Source organism: Ranitomeya variabilis, chromosome 8, assembly GCF_051348905.1.
Source record: "Ranitomeya variabilis isolate aRanVar5 chromosome 8, aRanVar5.hap1, whole genome shotgun sequence".
Lineage (NCBI taxonomy): Eukaryota > Metazoa > Chordata > Amphibia > Anura > Dendrobatidae > Ranitomeya > Ranitomeya variabilis.
In genome coordinates this window covers 13652615-13674074 of record NC_135239.1, presented here as the reverse complement: position 1 = coordinate 13674074, position 21460 = coordinate 13652615, and the positions used below count along the sequence as shown (strand labels likewise).

The 21460-nt window shown below is 48.0% G+C and overlaps 2 protein-coding genes across 5 annotated transcripts in view; one reads left to right on the top strand and one right to left on the bottom strand.

The window, feature by feature from the left end:
* The window catches only part of LOC143788012 (serine/threonine-protein kinase TNNI3K), a 179497-nt gene that overhangs the window by 116439 nt on the left and 41598 nt on the right, over positions 1-21460 (top strand). For all 3 annotated transcript variants that reach the window (XM_077277332.1, XM_077277330.1, XM_077277329.1), the window contains one exon: positions 8578-8687. In XM_077277332.1, coding sequence (XP_077133447.1) covers positions 8578-8687 — 110 coding nt within the window. The remainder of the gene's footprint in view (positions 1-8577; positions 8688-21460) is intronic.
* Positions 15520-21460, bottom strand: part of LRRC53 (leucine rich repeat containing 53) — a 66885-nt gene continuing 60944 nt past the window's right edge. For both annotated transcript variants that reach the window (XM_077277327.1, XM_077277328.1), the window contains one exon: positions 15520-18009. In XM_077277327.1, the coding sequence (XP_077133442.1) occupies positions 15755-18009 (2255 nt within the window). In that variant the 3' untranslated portion in view covers positions 15520-15754. The remainder of the gene's footprint in view (positions 18010-21460) is intronic.

The window sequence follows — 21460 nt, the reverse complement described above, 5'->3', positions numbered from 1 at the left end:
TAAATAAATATTTTTAAGGCACCCCCAAGTTAAAGGCATTAATGGGCACTGAGCCAATAGGACCGCTAAAGCCTTTATACATCAGTAGCGTGATCCTTTGTCTCACGCAGTGCTACCTGCCCATCTATCCCGCCTCAGTGGTATGCCTACTATCTGCAGTATACATTATCCGCCATGTTACCTCTTCTTTGATGTGAATTTTATGTCTGTAATAAATGTTTCATTTTACAATCCATCAGATCCATCCCGGCGAGGTCACGGTGAACTTGTAATGGGCCCTTGCTGGGAATCACTCACGGACAAGTAGCATGGGGGCAATTAAGAGGGAGTGTGCGGTGTATCTTATATCTCGCTAATTAGCATCACTATCTGATGACAGCTATCGATGGGGCCGCTATATTTATACCACACTAATTTGGGTGCAGTAATTGGAAGCTTTTAGCGAGCCTTATTTTGCATTGATGGATTTGGTGCTTTAATGGAACATTATTAATACATCTTCCATTTGTATGGGAATTTATAAAAAAAAAAAAAATTAGCAAAAAAAAAAAGATCAGAAGGCCTTTCCCTTTATTTAAAGCCATTGTGTATCATCGACATAATGCCTCCGCCAGTCCTCGGGTGCAATGTGGTGTACAAGGGTTGTGGCTCTTGTACCTTTACCCTTGCTGCCTTCATTCAGATATTCTCTCACTTTTTGCTTTCCAGCGACCTCTTTTGAAGGACATGAACACCATCAATGCGATACAGTTATTTATTTTTTACTTAAAAGTGATTTTTAACCCAATATATAAGGATTTATTATTGGGATTTATTAAAAATGTTGCACTATTTCCCTTTTTGTAGATGTTTCTTGTTGGCTGCGGAATGAGTTTACAGTGACACTGTCAGTGAGCTCATTGTTACAGGGAGGCCGTAACTCGCATCTTTTTCCGACTCCTCCGTCCGCCCGACTTGTGATCACAGACCAGATTTGTTGTTCAGCCAAACTTGATACGGTGATAAATCAGCCTCGAAGAGCGAAGAAAAAAGCCATTAAAACCCCCCAGAAATAAGCTCGCTGGTGGATTCTTAAAAACTCTTCAACAGCCAGCAGCTGAGGCTATGGAAGGAAAATGTGCACATTTATTTAATGAAACCCAATTGCAAAAATAATTATTAGCCCAAAATAGATGGGATAAGATAAAAAACAATCATGTTCTCAAAGGTGTCCATAAAATCCATCCCCTTTAAGGAGCAGGACTGCATTGTAACCTCTGCTGCTGCAGCGCAGCTTCTGTAGAGGGAGAAGTCCAGCAGCCAACACCCCACCCTGCAGCCTGCCGGAGCCCCTGAGGTGGCCTTGCTCGGATCTACGCTCGGGATCTCTAGGGTTCTCGTGTGCAGGAGAATTAATCTTGAGCTAGAATATAATTTTGGAGGATAATTTTAACATAACTGCTTAGATTGGGGCAATTTAAAGATTGGCTAATTTAAAGGGATTTTCCAGTTTGAAAATGTTTCGCAACCATTTTCAATTAAAGGGGTTTGTCCGAGGTTAGAGAAGCCTGGTCTGGCTGCGTGGTGTTAGCGCTCGGCTCCATAGAAGTGAATGGTGCAGATCCGACTGTGACCAGTGCTGGGTATTACTATGCCGGCGGGACCGCCGCCTGTATACCGGGCTGTGCTGCTTCCAGGGCCACGTTACCGGCCGCTCTCTCCTCTCCTTACAGCCTCGTGCACGTTTTTCGCCTCCTAATAGATGCAAATGAGGCGTCGTTAGCAATTTTCTCTGCATAGTTAATTTTAGTGCAAAGAAGACGATGGATAACTTAGTCATGATTGAGTTAATTAAAACCAGGACGGCACCATCTTAAAGGGAAATCTCCCACAATGTCTGTGTCCTGTCTAGGAAATATTAAAGGGGTTATCGGGCGCCAATCACTGTTACATCAGAAGTGGCGCTAATGAAATAATTAATTAGCTTTGAATTTTACAAAAAATGTGAACCGTTACTGTTTTGCGATTCGATTCAATTTGGACAATTCCCACAAAATAGCGTCTGCCATTATGCTTTATGCTGGATCTGTATGACTGGGAAGGGGTTAAAAAAAATCTAATATTTGCCCGTCCCTGATCCTCGCCTGTCCTTCCCCGATCCTCGCCTGTCCTTCCCCGATCCTCGCCTGTCCTTCCCCGATCCTCGCCTGTCCTTCCCCGATCCTCGCCTGTCCTTCCCCGATCCTCGCCTGTCCTTCCCCGATCCTCGCCTGTCCTTCCCCGATCCTCGCCTGTCCTTCCCCGATCCTCGCCTGTCCTTCCCCGATCCTCGCCTGTCCTTCCCCGCACCTCGCCTGTCCTTCCCCGCACCTCGCCTGTCCTTCCCCGATCCTCGCCTGTCCTTCCCCGATCCTCGCCTGTCCTTCCCCGCTCCTCGCCTGTCCTTCCCCGCTCCTCGCCTGTCCTTCCCCGATCCTCGCCTGTCCTTCCCCGCTCCTCGCCTGTCCTTCCCCGCTCCTCGCCTGTCCTTCCCCGATCCTCGCCTGTCCTTCCCCGATCCTCGCCTGTCCTTCCCCGATCCTCGCCTGTCCTTCCCCGATCCTCGCCTGTCCTTCCCCGCTCCTCGCCTGTCCTTCCCCGCACAGCCTCTGTGCTCCTCTAGATGCCAACTAGTTACCGTACTTACTGTATTCGTTACCCTAGACCCCCGGGAATTGTATCATTAAATTTACATCTTTAGACAATCAAAGACATAAGTATCATCCGGTTATTACCCTAGACAACCAGGGACATTACCTTTAATGCGTTTACCACCATAGGCTATAACCATTACCCAGTCAATGCTCCTGACCATCAGGGACTTTATCATTAACGTATTTACTAACCGAAACCACCAGAGACATAATTATTACCCGGCCACTACCCTAGACCACCAGGGATGTAACCATTACACAGTTATTACCAAAGACTATCAAGACCATTAGCATTAATGCATTTACTATCCTTCACTATAACCATTACCTAGTTACTATGTAAGACCACCAGGGCAGTTATTATTAATACATTTACTACTCCAGATCATCAGGAACATAACTATTACCCAGTTGTTACCGTAGACCACGAAGGACTTTATTATTAATGCATTTGCTACCCTAGACCACCAGGGACTTTATTATTAATGCATTTGCTACCCACTAGGACCATTACCGTTACCCAACCACTATCGTAAATCAGCAAGGACCTTATAATCAGTCCAGTTACTTTTCTTGAACACCACAGACATTACCATTAATGCGTTTACTACCCCCAGACTTCCAGGGACCTTATCCTTGATCACTTTCTCAGCACCCATGTCACCTGTGTAGGCTCCAGACCAGATGCCAAATTATATTTAGACTCCAGACCTTTACATTATTTCAGATTCCAGATCCCCAAATTAATTCAGATGTCAAACCAAATACCTAAATTATTTGAGACTCCAGACCGGATCCCCTAAATATGTAGAGACCCCAGAACGGAGTAATTCAGAGTTATTTGTAAATACTGTAAGTAGGTAAAGAAATGATAAAGACAATGTCTATCGCGGCTGAGGAGAGGTGTGAGACTTTCTAGACAGCTCATGTGTTCACCACTGTCTGCGAGAGGAGTAAAATCAGAGATTATAAGACAGCCGCACTCGCGGAGACCCAACCTGGGTTAATAGAAAAAGAAGGTAGTAAGTGCCTGGTATGCTCCGCAAGAGAAATATGGGGTCCAGAGGATAATCTCCAAAGGAGGACATGTAAGGTGCTATCCTGGGGCTAGGTGTAAGGTGCTGTCCTGGGGGCCGGGTGTAAGGTGCTGTCCCGGGGGATGGGTGTAAGGTGCTGTCCCGGGGGCTGGGTGTAAGGTGCTGTCCTGGGGCTGGGTGTAAGGTGCTGTCCTGGGGGTTGGGTGTAAGGTGCCGTCATGTGGGCTGGGTGTAAGGTGCTGTCCTGGTGGCCGGGTGTAAGGTGCTGTCCTGGGGGCCGGGTGTAAGGTGCTGTCCTGGGGGATGGGTGTAAGGTGCTGTCCTGGGGGCCGGGTGTAAGGTGCTGTCCTGGGGGCCGGGTGTAAGGTGCTGTCCTGGGGGATGAGTGTAAGGTGCTGTCCTGGGGGTTGGGTGTAAGGTGCTGTCCTGGGGGCCGGGTGTAAGGTGCTGTCCTGGGGGATGGGTGTAAGGTGCTGTCCCGGGGGCGGGTGTAAGGTGCTGTCCTGGGGGCCGGATGCAAGGTGCTGTCCTGGGGGCCGGGTGTAAGGTGCTGTCCTGGGGGCCGGGTGTAATGATGTCTCCACAGGAAGAGCGCACACATAGACTTGGCTCTATCCATATTTTTCACGGATACCACTCGTACCCATTATAGTCTATGGGGCTGTTCACGTCCATTTTTTTCCTGGCAGCGCCACCACAAGTCTATGGGTCCATAAAAACCTCGGACAGCATGCGGATGGATCAGTACCGCCTGTGAGCTGCACGTATTTAACATTGCGAAGACTTGGAGAAGCCTTGGAATTTATTTATTCCAACATATAGAATACTAATGACGCAAGCACCATTTTTTTCGTGCTTGAAAAATACTGATGTCTGAACGACGTTTAGACTGATGGGAGCAGCGCAGCAAACTAAGCAGACGGTGACTACCTCCGATGGGTGCTGCAAAGAAAACCAAAGATCGTCCTGCTGAAGACGCTGGCGCAGCACTGAGCGGGTCACCTGGACTTTCCGCCTCTAATTTTATCCCTGTTTGTTGGTTCCTTTGATACTTTTGAGTAACATTGTAACTTATTAATATTAACAGACAATACTCTGTACTCCTCCTCCTAGACCTGTCCTCTGTTTTCGACACAGTTGACCACTGCTTCCTACTACAGATCCTCTCCTGCTTTGGCATCAAAGACCTCGCCCTATCCTGGATCTCCTCATACCTTACCAACCGCACATTCAGCGTCTCCCACTCCCACACTACCTCCTCATTCCACCCTCTCTCTGTTGGAGTCCCCCAAGGCTCTGTTCTAGGACCCTTACTCTTCTCAATCTATACCCTTGGCCTGGGACAACTCATAAAGTCCCATGGATTCCAGTACCACCTTTATGATGATGACACTCGGATCTACCTTTCTGGCCCAGATGTCACCTCTCTTCTGTCCAGAATCCCAGAGTGCTTATCAGCCATATCCTCCTTCTTCTCCTCTCACTTCCTCAAACTCAATGTGGACAAATCTGAACTCATCATCTTTCCTCCATCTCACAGATCTTCCATACCTGACCTATCTATCGCAATTAATGACATCACACTTTCCCCGTACCGGAAGTCCGCTGCCTCGGAGTAACCCTTGACTCTGCCCTGTCCTTCAAACCGCACATCCAAGCTCTGTCCACCTCCTGTCACCTCCAGCTCAAAAATATTTCCAGAATCCGTCCTTTCCTCAACCGTCAATCTACTAAAATGCTTGTGCATGCCCTCATCATCTCCCGCCTTGACTACTGCAACATCCTTTTCTGTGGCCTCCCTGCTAACACCCTTGCACCTCTCCTGTGCATCCTTAACTCTGCTGCCCGACTAATTCATCTCTCTCCTCGCTACTCCTCCACTTCCCCCTCTGCAAATCTCTTCACTGGCTCCCATTCCCTCAGCGTATCCAGTTCAAATTACTAATACTGACCTACAAAGCCATCCATAACCTGTCTCCTCCATATATCTCTGAACTAATCTCCCGATATCTTCCCTCACGTAATCTCCGGTCCTCCCAAGACCTCCTTCTCTCCTCCACACTTATCCGCTCCTCACCCAACCGCCTCCAAGACTTCTCCGAATATCCCCCATCCTCTGGAATTCTCTGCCCCAACACGTCTGACTATCAACCACATTCGGATCCTTCAGACGGAACCTGAAAACCCATCTCTCAGGAAAGCCTACAGCCTGCACTGACCCCGCTGCCTCCTCACCACTACCGGAGCTACCGCCTCACCAATACCGGAGCTACCGCCTCACTAAGGCTACTTTCACACTAGCGTTGTACGACGCACGTCGCAGGGCGTCGGGCCGACGTACCGACACATACTGTGAAAGCGCAGCACAACAGGGGCAGCGGATGCAGTTTTTCAACGCATCCGCTGCCCCATTGTGATGTCCGGGGAGGAGGGGGCGGAGTTCCGGTTGTGCATGTGCGGTCGGAAATGGCAGACACGACGCATCAAAAAACGTTACATGTAACTTTTTTGGTGCCGACGGTCCGCCACAACACGACGCAACCGTCGCACGACGGTTGCGACGTGTGGCAATGCGTCGCTAATGAAAGCCTATGGGGAAAAAACGCATCCTGCAGACAACTTTGCAGGATGCGTTTTTTCACCAAAACGACGCATTGCGACGTGCGTCGTACAACGCTAATGTGAAAGCAGCCTAACACCGGAGCTCCTGCAACCCTCAACGTATTGTCTCCTTCCCCACCATCCTGTAGAACGTAAGCCCGTGGTGGCAGGGTCCTCGCCCCTCTGTATCAGGCTGTCATTGTTCGTTTACTTACTGTAAGTTCCCAAGTCTAAGTATTGTTTTGAAGCATGAAGCAAGCATGGCCAGGTAGAAGGTGCAGTGCGGGAGCGTGCAGGTATCAGGCAGCGCAGCGGCGGCTCTGTGCACCGAGATGTATGCAAACAATCAACTTGTGAAAGTTAAACTGCAAAAATTGACTCAATTTTGTAAGCACAGAGTATATGGCAGCCTTGCAGCTTCAAATTCATATATTCACTGTTTTCCCACATCTCAGGGCACACAGGGGGGCCGGGGTCTCTGGCGCACACAGGGGGCCGGGGTCTCTGGCGCACACAGGGGCGGCCGGGGTCTGTGGAGCATACAGCAGGGACGGCCGGGGTCTCTGGCGCACACAGGGGGCCGGGGTCTCTGGCGCACACAGGGGGCCGGGGTCTCTGGCGCACACAGGGGCGGCTGGGGTCTGTGGCACACACAGGGGTGGCCGGGGTCTCTGACACACACAGGGGGGCCGGGGTCTGTGGAGCATACAGCAGGGACGGCCGGGGTCTCTGGCACACACAGGGGCGGCCGGGGTCTCTGACACACACAGGGGCGGCCGGGGTCTCTGGCACACACAGGGGTGGCCGGGGTCTCTGGCGCACACAGGGGGCCGGGGTCTCTGGCGCACACAGGGGCGGCTGGGGTCTGTGGCACACACAGGGGTGGCCGGGGTCTCTGACACACACAGGGGGGCCGGGGTCTGTGGAGCATACAGCAGGGACGGCCGGGGTCTCTGGCACACACAGGGGCGGCCGGGGTCTCTGACACACACAGGGGCGGCCGGGGTCTCTGGCACACACAGGGGTGGCCGGGGTCTCTGGCGCACACAGGGGGCCGGGGTCTCTGGCGCACACAGGGGCGGCTGGGGTCTGTGGCACACACAGGGGTGGCCGGGGTCTCTGACACACACAGGGGGGCCGGGGTCTCTGGCGCACCCAGGGGCGGCCGGGGTCTGTGGAGCATACAGCAGGGACGGCCGGGGTCACTGGCACACACAAGGGCGGCCGGGGTCTCTGACACACACAGGGGCGGCCGGGGTCTCTGGCGCACACAGGGCGGCCGGGGTCTCTGGCGCACACAGGGCGGCTGGGGTCTCTGGCACACACAGGGGTGGCCGGGGTCTCTGGCGCACACAGGGCGGCCGGGGTCTCTGGCACACACAGGGGCGGCCGGGGTCTCTGGCGCACACAGGGCGGCCGGGGTCTCTGGCACACACAGGGGCGGCCGGGGTCTCTGTCACACACAGCGGCGGCCGGGGTCTCTGGCGCACACAGCGGCGGCCGGGGTCTCTGGCGTGTGTATACTACAGTCACAGCAGCGGCTCCTGTTCACACTTGTTCTGACAGATCATCTTCTGATCACATTTGTTCTTTTCTTTCTCTCTGTTTATCTAAATAATTAAAATAAAAAATTGCAACACTGCAACAATGCTAAATTGAAGTGATGAGAGCGGATTATTTACATGTAACGACGCCACATTTTGGTCCTGTATGGAAACTATCTCAACCTTATTTTTTCTACAAAAAGGATTGACTGGAAATCCAGGGATTAGCGGCACCGAATCTGCAGTGGCGGTGATGTTTCTGCATGTTGTAGTCCGCCATCAGGTGATACCGGCTCCGCTTGCCCTTTTGGCCTATGTTCTTCATGATCAGATAGAGACACATCCTCCATCCTGCACACTGCCGCTGCTCCGGCACTGATTACCCCCGTCCTCATCATTCATTGTCTATGGGACTGGTGCAGCGCTGTACTTATCTCCTACCGTCCCATAGACAATGAGGTGCGGAGGTCGAGGATGTGCATCTTCCCTTTATTCACTACGAGGCTGAAGTACTTAGTTCCTGGGCTCCCGGAATAACCTAATATTTTTCTAATAATCCTTTCACCCTCCACTTCTTGAGTATAAAATGTTCTCCTGTTTCAGCCTGGTCCGAAAAGACCGGTAATGATATTTGTGAGTAGCCGTGCAATGGAGGGGAGGTGTAATGTCCCCATATCTCCACGTACATCAGTTCTGACGCTTCTCTCCGGGGTCTTCCTGCAGCTGCCGCAGCGGCGGACATGGCGTATCATCATATCAGACCACCTATAGGATATTCCATACCCAAGACGATATCCTCGCTGCTGATGAGAGGATGGAACGCCTGCCCTGAAGTGAGTGACTTTCTTTTTCTTTATAGCCGCAGTTGTTGTTTCTCCACCTAATGTGAGATCAGGCTGCAGAGAAGATCTGCACAACCCCTTTAAGGGGCTTTTTACTTCTGCACAAGACACTCTAAGTTAATACCAGTTAGCTAACTAGAGTCTGATGGGCCCCAGTGCAAGATTTGGATTGGCCCCAACCTGATTTTATATATATCACCCTGGCCCCATCTTGGTATATATATCCCTCACCCTGGTATATGTCCCCCATTCAGCCGCTGTTCTTTTATGTACAGAAAAAAATAAACCATTATACTCATCAGGGGCATTCATAAAAATCATGGGGCCCCATAGCAGAAGCACAATGCGCTCTCCATATTCCTCCATATAGTATAACGCACCACTCAAAGTCATCCATATGGTATAATGCACCCCCATAGTCCTTCATATAATATTTTTCATCCTCCATAGTCATTCATGTAGTAAAATGCACAGTCTACAGTCCTCCATACAGTATATTGCACTCCCCATAGTCCTCCATATAGTATAAAGCACAACTCATAGTCCTTCATATAATATATTGCACCCTCCATAGTTATCCATATAGTAAAATGCACAGCCTACGGTCCTCCATACAGTATAATGCACTCCCCATAGTTCTCCATATAGTATAAAGCACAACTCATAGTCCTTCATATAGTATAATGCACCCCAATAGTCCTTCATATAATATATTGCACCCTCCATAGTCATCCATGTAGTAAAATGCAGTCTACAGTCCTCCATATAGTATAATGCACTCCCCATAGTCCTCCATATAATAAAACGCACAACTCATAGTCCTTCATATAGTATAAAGCACCCCCATAGTCCTTCATATATATTGCACCCTCCATAGTCATCCATATAGTAAAATGCACAGCCTACAGTCCTCCATAAAGTATAATGCTCAGCCCATAGTCCTCCCTATGGTATAATGCACCCCATAGTCTTCATATAGGATAATGCACCCCCATAGTCCTCCGTACAGTATAAAGCACCATAGTCCTTCATATAGTAAAATGCATCCCATAGTCCTCCATGTAGTATAATGCACCCACCTTAGTCCTCCATATAGTATGATGCACTCCCAATAGTCCTCCATATAGTACAATGCATCCCATAGTCTTCCATGTAGTATAATGCACTGCCCATAATCATCCATGCAGTATAATACACAGCCATAGTCATCCATGTAGTATAATGCACAACCCATCATCATTCATGTAATATAATGCACAACCCATGGTCATTCATGTAGTATAATGTGCAGCCAATAGTCATCCATGTAGTATAATGCGCAGCCCATAGTCATCCATGTAGTATAATGCACAACCCATAGTCATTCATGTAGTATAATGTGCAGCTGATAGTCATCCATGTAGTATAATGCGCAGCCCATAGTCATCCATGTAGTATAATGCGCAGCCCATAGTCATACATGTAGTATAATGCGCAGCCCATAGTCATCCATGTAGTATAATGCACAGCCCATAGTCATACATGTAGTATAATGCACAACCCATAGTCATTCATGTAGTATAATGTGCAGCCAATAGTCATCCATGTAGTATAATGCGCAGCCCATAGTCATCCATGTAGTATAATGCACAACCCATAGTCATTCATGTAGTATAATGTGCAGCTGATAGTCATCCATGTAGTATAATGCGCAGCCCATAGTCATCCATGTAGTATAATGCGCAGCCCATAGTCATACATGTAGTATAATGCGCAGCCCATAGTCATCCATGTAGTATAATGCACAGCCCATAGTCATACATGTAGTATAATGCACAGCACATAGCCCTCCATGTAGTATAATGCACAGCCTATAGTCATCCATGTAGTAAAATGCACAGCTCATAGTCCTCCATGTAGTATAATGCACAGCCCATAGTCATACATGTAGTATAATGCACAGCTCATAGTCCTCCATGTAGTATAATGCACAGCCCATAGTCATCCATGTAGTATAATGGACAGCCCATAGTCCTCTATGTAGTATAATGCATAGCTCATAGTCCTCCATGTAGTGTAATGCACAGCCCATAGTCATCCATGTAGCATATACTTCACAGCCCATAGTCATCCTTGTAGTATAATGCACATCCCATAGTCATTCATGTAGTATAATGCACAGCCCATAGTCCTCCATGTAGTATAATGCACAGCTCATAGTCCTCCATGTAGTATAATGCACAGCCCATAGTCCTCCATGTAGCATACTGCACAGCCCATAGTCCTCCATGTAGTGTAATGCACAGCCCATAGTCATTCATACGGTATAATGCACAGCCCATAGTCCTCCATGTAGTATAATGCGCAGCTCATAGTCCTCCATGTAGTATAATGCGCAGCTCATAGTCCTCCATGTAGTATAATGCGCAGCTCATAGTCCTCCATGTAGTGTAATGCACAGCCCATAGTCATTCATACGGTATAATGCACAGCCCATAGTCCTCCATGTAGTATAATGCGCAGCTCATAGTCCTCCATGTAGTATAATGCACAGCCCATAGTCCTCCATGTAGCATACTGCACAGCCCATAGTCCTCCATGTAGTGTAATGCACAGCCCATAGTCATTCATACGGTATAATGCACAGCCCATAGTCCTCCATGTAGTATAATGCGCAGCTCATAGTCCTCCATGTAGTATAATGCGCAGCTCATAGTCATCCATGTAGTATAATGCACAGCTCATAGTCCTCCATGTAGTATAATGCACAGCCCATAGTCCTCCATGTAGTATAATGCACAGCCCATAGTCCTCCATGTAGTATAATGCGCAGCTCATAGTCCTCCATGTAGTATAATGCACAGCCCATAGTCCTCCATGTAGTATAATGCGCAGCCCATAGTCCTCCATGTAGTATAATGCGCAGCTCATAGTCCTCCATGTAGTAGTATGACCACCCTGTACTTACTGATTTGAAACACTCACCTTACCTCCGCTCCCCTGCGTCCTCTGCTGAACCCGGCAGCTGTAGCGCATGACGTCCCTGGCATGCTCCTCGGTCACGTGCAGGCCGACGTCAGCTGCTGGTCTCTGATTGGTCGGCAGCCTGTATTGCCGCACACGGATTTGATGGGTCTATGCGCTGCAATACACTACAGCTGAGTGTGCGTCCCATCCGGGTGAAGTATTTGCTGGCGTCAGCGGGCCTCTCACCCTCCGGGCCTGGTCGCAGTGGTCAATGCTGCGACCGCAGTAGTTACGCCCCTGATTAATATGTAAGATGTTCCCAGTTCTGACCCATAATGTCTAAGCATTGTCCATACCTTTTATATGTAATTCCTCATTTCACCTGCGGTGGTGCTGCAGGAATATCAGACACTTACTGCCAGGTTACCTGCTGATCGCTGCTGATTGCTGGGGGTCTTATCAGCAGGACACTGAGCAGGGGCAGATCATTTTTGTATCTGGTTTCCTCTGTTAATTACCACCTCCATTTTACAGAAACTGAAGTTTTGGAGATCGGCATTGGATTTTGTTCACAATGTTGTAATTTATGCACCACAATTAACCTATTTGTGACATTGATAACAAGGCGCATCCACAAAAATAAAATCATCTTTAAGCAGCAGATAAGGATTGCTTTCTTGTGTCTTTGTGTCTGGAGTGATTGCTTTTTGCAAAAAAAATAAATAAATAAAATAATAAAAATGATTGATAATAAGAGATGAAATGTCTCCACCTAGTGGTCGTCTGGTGAATTTACTCATCACTTTTTCATCATTTATCATTTTTTTCAGAATAAAATATGCAAAATATAAAAAATAAGAAGTTTTTGTTTTAATAATTGCTATTGACTTCTCCTTTAAATTACCATATTTATCAATGAACTGATCATACGGTATAATCCGAAATAAGCCGCTAAACCTAAAACTGCTGCTGGTAATAGGAAGAGCTGTGTCTGCCAAGAATACGTGTGTTTATGGAGACTCTAGAGATAAGTTATGGTAACAGTGATAATGTGATGGCTGATAACTGGGAAAAATAGCTGCATGGCAAATGTAATTAATATGCACTTAAGGTTTAGTGTCCCTTTAAGAGCGACTCCACCTTAAAGGGGTTGTCCTGTTTATCCAGTTTTACTTGACAAAGGTCTTCATTTGCATTCCTCCTGTTCCTTCTCTGTATCCCTGGTGCCTGGACCCTGCACTGCGCCCGATGTTCTCATGACCTTTGGCGTGACGTCATCCGTGGATTATATTATAGCAAATGATTGGGGAAACCCCTTTAATTCTTATTAAAGTGGACCCCAAACATTTAGTAGTCACACTCCTCATTCTCCACTGATGCTTCTGTCTCTGTGATTGGCTGCAGCGGTGATGCACATTGTCAACATGATGTTAACGCTGCAGTCAAAAACAGAGGTAGAAATCATGATGGTGGGGGGAGGGCGAGTACTATTTAATCGTGTTATTTTACATTGCAGAAAGCATTTGCCAACCTCTTTAAGCATGATCAGCAAACATCTGCCTTTTACTTTTCTCTTTTCTGTCCAGTTGTTAAAAGTCTGTTTCTGGGAAAGCTGGGTGACCTTCACAATGCCCCTTATTATAGCACCTATGCTACATGGGGGTACCTTGGGCCCACCTGAGATACTGAGGAATGCTCTGTATATATGATGTAGGTACAGAGATAGTATCTGTACATATGGTGCTGGTAGGGAGGTATTCTCTGTACATATAGTGTCAGTACAAACCTGTGCTCCCAAAAATATGGTCCCGGTATGGAGGTAGTCTTCATACCTTTGGTGTCAGTACAGAGGTTGTCTCTGCTCATATAGTGCTGGTAGAGAGGTAGTCTCTATTTCTGTATGATAGTACAGAGGTAATCTCTGTACATGTAGTGCTGGGAGAGAGGTAGTCTCTGATGTTAGTACAGAGGTAATCTCTCTACATTTAGTGCTGGTAGAGAGGTAGTATTTTTACATATGGTGTTAAACCAGAGAGAGTCTCCATACATATGGTGCTGGCAGAGCCGGTACCACAGTACTCTGGGGCTGTCTGGCCTTGTACTAATATTTAGATAAAAACTGGAATGACAATAAGTGCAATAGAGTCTTATCCGGGTTAGGCTACGTCCACATTTGCGTTGTGCACCGCAGCGTCGGCGCCGCAACGCACAACGCAAACAAAAACGCAGCAAAACGCATGCACAACGCTGCGTTTTGCGCCGCATGCGTCCTTTTTTTGGTTGATTTTGGACGCAGCAAAAATGCAACTTGCTGCGCGCTCTGCCCGGACGCGTGCGCCGCAGTGACGTATGCGGCGCAAAACGCAAGTGCAACGCATGTCCATGCGCCCCCATGTTAAATATAGGGGCACATGACGCTGCGGCGCCCGACGCTGCGGCGCAGACCGCAAATGTGAACGTAGACTTACAGAGTAAAGAGTAAAACAGGATTTTCTCACCTGGGGGGTTGTGAAAGTCATAACCCTTTATTAGCTTTTGTGCAAAGGATCCGCCAAAATGATAGTAAGCAAACGTGGAGATGAATGTGAGTATAAAACCTGCGCTGCCGAGGATCCAGTACACGATAGGGAATCAGATGTGTTTTTATTAGTTTATTACATCTCGAGGTGACCGTGCCTCCTCACCAGGAAGCTCCACAATGAGAGCCATCACTGGGGTTGTCCTGATCACGTGGTCTGATCACCTCGAGACGCGCTCGCTGATAAAGCCGCAGCCATACCGCAGCGGTTTCCCCATCGTATGTTGGATCCTCTCCAAGCTGGCTCTGTGCTGGGGCAGACATACGGCGTACAGGATGGGTGCTCGGGCCTAGGACGAACCCTTCAGCCTCAGTTCAGGTTCTCCTATATGGGGCCACCTCTGTTAACCCTTTGGTCCAGCAGATGATCACCGGTTCTGCTGCGCGGCCGATCCAACCCTGAGCCTAGATGTACAGTCATTCACCCTCAGTCCATGTATCGTTGCTTAGAGTGATTCTCTGCCTTAGACATTCGGTACTCATCAGAAGGTTCCCCCCATAATAAGCTGATCACAACGTTTTCCTTGATGGGACCACCAGCGGTCAGCTGTAATCTGCTGGAAAACTTTGCAATATGTGTTCAATTTCCCTGCAGCGCCTCCATAGGGGAAGTGAAGCATTACACCGTGTCCTTTTATATCAGTGGGATATCTGTGTAACGCAGGACAGGACGGGTCCTCCAGAGAGAGGCTCTCCTGGTAACTGCCCCCTACTTTGGCCCAGAGATGAGGATGCCTAGGACCCCTCCATTTACTCACATTCCCCACAATCCCGTTAGGAAATGTTGGCTTTTATTCATTTGCCAAAACATCTTATAGGGTTGTTGTAATGTCCTTCCCACTTGCCCAGTGACGGTGATCCACTAAAGATGGCATGGTCGCCCCGCTGGTCCGGCTGTGCCCTCCCTCAGATGCTGCGGGCAGAGGCAGCTTGGTCTGTCAATCATCGGGCGAGCGCTGGGGTCCTAAATAGTGATGAGCGACCGTACTCGGACAGCGTGGATCCGAGCATGCTCGGGTGTAATCAGAGTATCGGGGGCGTGCCGGATAATATGTCCAAGTCTCTGCAGTTGCCTAACAAACAGGCATGTCTACCCGCCACGAGACATGCAGCCGCAGGAAATCGAACATACTACCGAGCACGCCCCGGACACTCAGATAACTCCTGAGCATGCTCCAATCCACGTTATCCAAGCACGTTCGCTCATCACTAGTCCTAACGCTCGAGGGATCCAGCAAATCTGGCCAACTTCAGAGCAGCGCTCGCAAAATGTGTACCAAACAGGTTACATGAGCACGTCTTGTCTAGGAAACCGACCACTCTTACTCCAGAAGTGGCCGATAACCGAGGCAATGAGGAGTAGACTATTAACACTCTGTCCATTCTTCAGAGGTCCATTGATTGTTTTTAGAAGCAGTTTGTAATTTTAAGACGTTGAGGCAACGCTTGTAACCTAATTATTAGTAACGGGTCAGTCATGGAGACTCGGGACGACTACTTCTCCAGAATGTTTTTGGATATCTTGTAACAGAAGTCACTTAATTTTTTTGCTGGCTGATTTTGGGACTCCGGTTCCAGATTTCTCCGGGAGGATCAGGCAGATTTTCTTCTTCTGGCTGCCGCTTTCGCTGCTGGAGGGATTTGCCGTCTGCCAGGTTTGGTGTCTCGTGCTGCGTTCGCTCAGATATTTTTGTATGTTGATTGTTTTGTTTAGACTTTCGACGACTATGATGACTTTGGAGCTGTCGGACAGGCTGAGCCGTTTCCTCCCGCTCTCCGCACCGGCTTTGGAGTGATTGTTATTTGCATTATTTTGCCTGTTTAGCGGCGGGGGTAACGCTGGTGTATGAGCCTCCGAACCTTCTGAAGCCTCGTTATTTTGCCATGGAGTTAAAGGGATGTCATTGGTTACAGAAGACCCGGCTTCTCGTGATGGATGAGACTTGAGGGGCAGGTTCTGTTCTGACACTACATCTTGTGGATCAGGTTTATGATCGTGGCGTGGTGTCTTCTCCACCTGCTGACTAATGCTACACTGAAGGTCAATGACTGTGCTTAATGGTGGATCATCTCTTCCGGGGGTGCTTTGTAAACAAGATGCAGACAATATTTTTCCGTGGTCCACATGATCCGTAACCTTCTCATTTCCTTCGAATTGTTCATGTTCCTTTTCGCTTCCTTCAAGACGCCTTGCTTTGCCTGCCTGGGAATCGGCAGGAGAGCTGTCAGCGGCCTCCTTCTTCTCTCTATCTGTGGCTTCATTGATTGTGGTGGTGTTAATTGAATTATCAGGTCCGGGTAAATGACCCACTTCAGGAATTTCATCTTTTCTATTGCCCTCTAAATGGCCATTGACCTTATTACCCGGCAATGATGAACCAGCAATATCTATTTCACAGTTAATGTTATTTCCACATGACAGAGAGCCTGTTCCTCCAGAATTACCGGTGACATTTGACGGCGTTGGATCAGGCACATTTCCGCAGAGAGCACTGGTGTTATCTCGACTTTCCAACTGTGCCTGCAGCTCACTTTCGGTTAACTCCTCGCTCTCTCCCTGAATCTTCTCATCTTTAAGCTTGCTATGATCCCGACTGTGGTCTGTCGAAAGGTTTCCGTTAGATTTTAAAGACTCGTATGAGTTGAAGGCTCTTTTTGAACCTTGATCTTCATCAACAATTGATGAGGAGCCTTCAACTGTCCCATTGGGTAGACCTTCAAGACTACGATCCCTTTCTGTAAGGGGTGTCATGGCTTCTTTACCAGATGTATCATCCGTATTATTGAGTTTTTCCGCTTTCTCCTTTTTATCAGGAGCATCTTTAGCTTTTGAACTTGGACAATCTTTCGAGACAGTCCCTACTTTCATTGGGTGGTCAACGTGAGATGGTTTATCTGCCACTTGGCTCATCGCCTTTGTCTCGGCAGTAGACGAAGATGAATTTCTTGGTCTTGATTTCTCCCTGGATGACTGTGGTGGGAAACTTTTAGAATTTTTGCCTCTTTTCATGGCCTCCATAGTTTGCTGAGGGTGGACTCTTACTTTCCGAAATGGATGCAGATTAACTTTCACCCTTAGGTAGTCTTGTTTTTGCCTTGTGTACATCGTGTTGCTGTTGATGTATACATCTTTGAAGGTATCCACCAAGGTGCCAGTGTAGCTCGTCTGTCTGGCTTCATAGTCCTTGTGATTTATAGTCAGTAGATACTTGCTCCCGAGGTGCGGACGGCAGATCTGTTCCTGCCGTGGTTGAGGTATGTTTACCGCTATGTCTGACTTGTGCCGAATGTGTGGTATATAAAAACCAACACTCTTCGGAATATTCACTTTCCGTATCCTGGCTGACAGAAGCACGCTGTCATTATTCACAAAACCATTTTCTTCAGTGACAAGAGTTTGAATTTTCTGATCCTCAAATTTTACATTTTGTGTCTCCGGTTCAGTTATTTGTCTTCTGGGTTCCTCTAATTTATCACATTCCATGTATTTACAGATAAGGCCATTGTCTGTCTGCGAAGAAATATCTTTTCTCTCATTCAGAAGAACGCTGGGGCCACCTCTTTGTGATCGATGGGCGCACAGCGGCGGTCTCGCAGCGTGCATCTTCATTTCCACCGATCCCTTTGTTGTTAAACGACTCATGACATCAGCACTTTGCTTGTAAGGAACTATATTTCTCTGTGATGTCTCTGGAAAGTTGGAACACAGATTCGCTTTAGGAATGGTATCGGATTTGAGTCTCATCATATCAGGTTTAAGGTGAAAGGATCTTCTTATCTTCGTCTCACCTATGAGGGAAAACATGGACGTTAGATGGTGGATAATCAGTCACAGGACAGTGCTACATTTTTATGCAGGTGAAGAATAGAGCTGCAAAGTAAGAAGCTCTCAAATATAGAAGTGTTAATGGTTTAACACTATAGCAAACACTGTTATTAACTGAATCAGCTGTGTAGGAGGCCTAAACCTTGGAGGTCAACAAACTCTGCTACAATGGTGAGGTTGCAAGACTGAGCACAGCAACAAGACAGAAGGCAGTTATACTGCATCAGCAAGGTCTGTCCCAAAGATTTCATGATGTGCTGTTCATGCTCTACTGAAGAAACACCAAGGAATAGGCAACACTGAGTGTAGATGCAATGGTTGGCCAAGAAACTTAGTGCAGCAGATGAAGGACACATCATGTTACTTCCCTGCGAAATCAGATGTCCAGCAGTGCCATCAACTCAGAACCCTGAGATTTAAAATCAGAGCTCTGATCTCACATCATCCTGTCTGTCTGGGATCACATGAAGAGACAGAAGGATCCGCACAAGCCTCATACACAGGAGATCTGGGGTCAGTTCTCCAAGATGCTTGATGCAACTTCCTGCCAAGATCCTCCATAACCTGTGTACAAGTGACAAAAAGAAGTGATGGAGGCAATGGCTGGCTGCCAGATACTGATGATGGAGGCGACAGGCAGCCACCAGATAATGATGGAAGGGATGGGTGATTACCAGATACTGATGATGGAGGTGACAGACTGTCATCAGATACTGAGACAGGCGGTTACCAGATACTGATGATGGAGGTGACTGACAGTCACCAGATACTGAGACAGGCGGTTACCAGATACTGATGATGGAGGCGACGGGCGGTTACCAGATATTGAAGGTGGAGGCAACAGGTGGTCACTATATACTGATGATGGAGATGGCGGGCTGTCACTAGATACCGTTAATAGAGGGGATAGGTGGTCACCAGACACAGATGATGGAGGCGACGTGTGTTCACCAGATACTGGATCCCTGAATCTGCGGAAATCTGTCCCGAGTGCAGTGCTACTGTCTGTCTTGTTCCCTTACAGGCAGAAGACGAGCAGCGATGTTTCCATATCATGATATTATCAGGCGTGTGAAGCGAGGGAGAAGAATACTCTTTAATACACTCGCTCCGTCTCGCAGGTGTTAGGTTAAACTTTGCTAAATTGCTTGTAAAGTGTAACAGCTTTCCTAATGAGGGCAGCGCAGAGGGCAGGACACACACCGGAACAATGGATTGTAGCAGGTCACTCGGCAGCTCGTGATTTGCAGCCGCACGGAAAGAAATTAAAAATGGTCATTACTAGTCGCTGGCAGAAGTTGTATCTGGAAGGAAAAATTAAAATAGTCAGCTGTGATGTCATTGCATTGGATCATGGGCCTCTTTCACCTTCAGCTTTTTTTACAGATGGTTTTATGTCTGCATCAAGAATTTGTCGAAATTTCATTGAATCCATTCTTCCCTCTACCCATGAAATGTTCCTTATGCCATTGGCTGCAACACAACCCCCAAAGCATGATTTATCCATGGCATTGGGAGGATGGTAGTGTAATACAGCACTGTGGAGAGGACGGGCAGGGTGGAACACAGAGATGAGGAAGGAGATGTAGGGTGGTGCCGCACTGTGGAGAGGACAGATAGGTGGTAGACGAAGATGAGGAGATGTAGGGTGGTGCAGCACTGTGGAGAGGAGAGGTAAGAGTGGTAGACAGAGATGAGGAAGGAGATGTAGGGTGGCGCAGCACTGTGGAGAGGACAGATAGGTGGTAGACAAAGATGAGGAGATGTAGGGTGGTGCAGCACTGTGGAGAGGAGAGGTAAGAGTGGTTAACGGAGATGATGAAGGAGAGATGTAGGGTGGCGCAGCACTGTGGAGAGGACAGATAGGTGGTAGACAGATGAGGAAGGAGATGTAGGGTGGCGCAGCACTGTGGAGAGGACAGATAGGTGGTAGACGAAGATGAGGAGATGTAGGGTGGTGCAGCACTGTGGAGAGGAGAGGTAAGAGTGGTAGACAGAGATGAGGAAGGAGATGTAGGGTGGTGCCGCACTGTGGAGAGGACAGATAGGTGGTAGACGAAGATGAGGAGATGTAGGGTGGTGCAGCACTGTGGAGAGGAGAGGTAAGAGTGGTAGACAGAGATGAGGAAGGAGATGTAGGGTGGCGCAGCACTGTGGAGAGGACAGATAGGTGGTAGACAGATGAGGAAGGAGATATAGGATGGTGCAGCACTGGAGAGGACAGATAGGGTGGTAGACGAAGATGAGGAGATGTAGGGTGGCGCAGCACTGTGGAGAGGACGGGTAAGGTGATAGATCAAGATGATGAGATGTAGGGTGGCGTAGCACCGTGGAGAGGACAGGTAGGGTGGTTAACGGAGATGTAGGGGGTGCAGCAACGTGGAGAGGACTGGTAGACAGAGATGAGGAAGGAGATGTAGGATAGTTACATAGTTAAGGTTGAAGGAAGACTTTAAGTCCATCTAGTTCAACCCATAGCCTAACCTAACATGCCCTAACATGTTGATCCAGAGGAAGGCAAAAAAACCCATGTGGCAAAGAGTAAGCTCCACCATGGGGAAAAAAATTCCTTCCCGACCCCACATACGGCAATCAGACTAGTTCCCTGGATCAACGTCCTATTAAGGAATCTAATATATATAACCTGTAATATTATACTTTTCCAGAAAGGTATCCAGTCCCCTCTTAAATGTAAGCAATGAATCACTCATTACAACATCATACAGCAGAGAGTTCCATAGTCTCACTGCTCTTACAGTAAAGAATCCGCGTCTGTTATTATGCTTAAACCTTCTTTCCTCCAGACGTAGAGGATGCCCCCTTGTCCCTGTCACCGGTCTATGATTAAAAAGATCATCAGAAAGGTCTTTGTACTGTCCCCTCATATATTTATACATTAACATAAGATCGCCCCTTAGCCTTCGTTTTTGTTTTTCCAAACTAAATAGCCCCAAGTGTAATAACCTATCTTGGTATTGCAGACCCCCCAGTCCTCTAATAACCTTGGTCGCTCTTCTCTGCACCCGCTCTAGTTCAGCTATGTCTAGTTCAGCACTGTGGAGAGGATGGGTAGGATGGAAGATAGAGATGAGGAGATGTAGGGTGGTGCAGCACTGTGGAGAGGACAGGTAGGGTGGTAGACAGATGAGGAGATGTAGGGTGGTGCAGCACTGTGGAGAGGACAGGAAGGGTGGTAGATAGAGATGAGGAGGAGATGTAGGGTGGTGCAGCACTGTGGAGAGGACAGGTAGGGTGGTAGACAGAGATGTGGAGATGTAAGGCAGAGCAGCAGTGTGGAGAGCTGTGTAGTTGAGAATAATACGTTTTATATTGTATTTTATAATAAGTGGGTAACCAGTGCAGTGCCTGGCACAGGGTTGAGACTTCAGTGTAGCAGCTGAATAGAAAGATAGG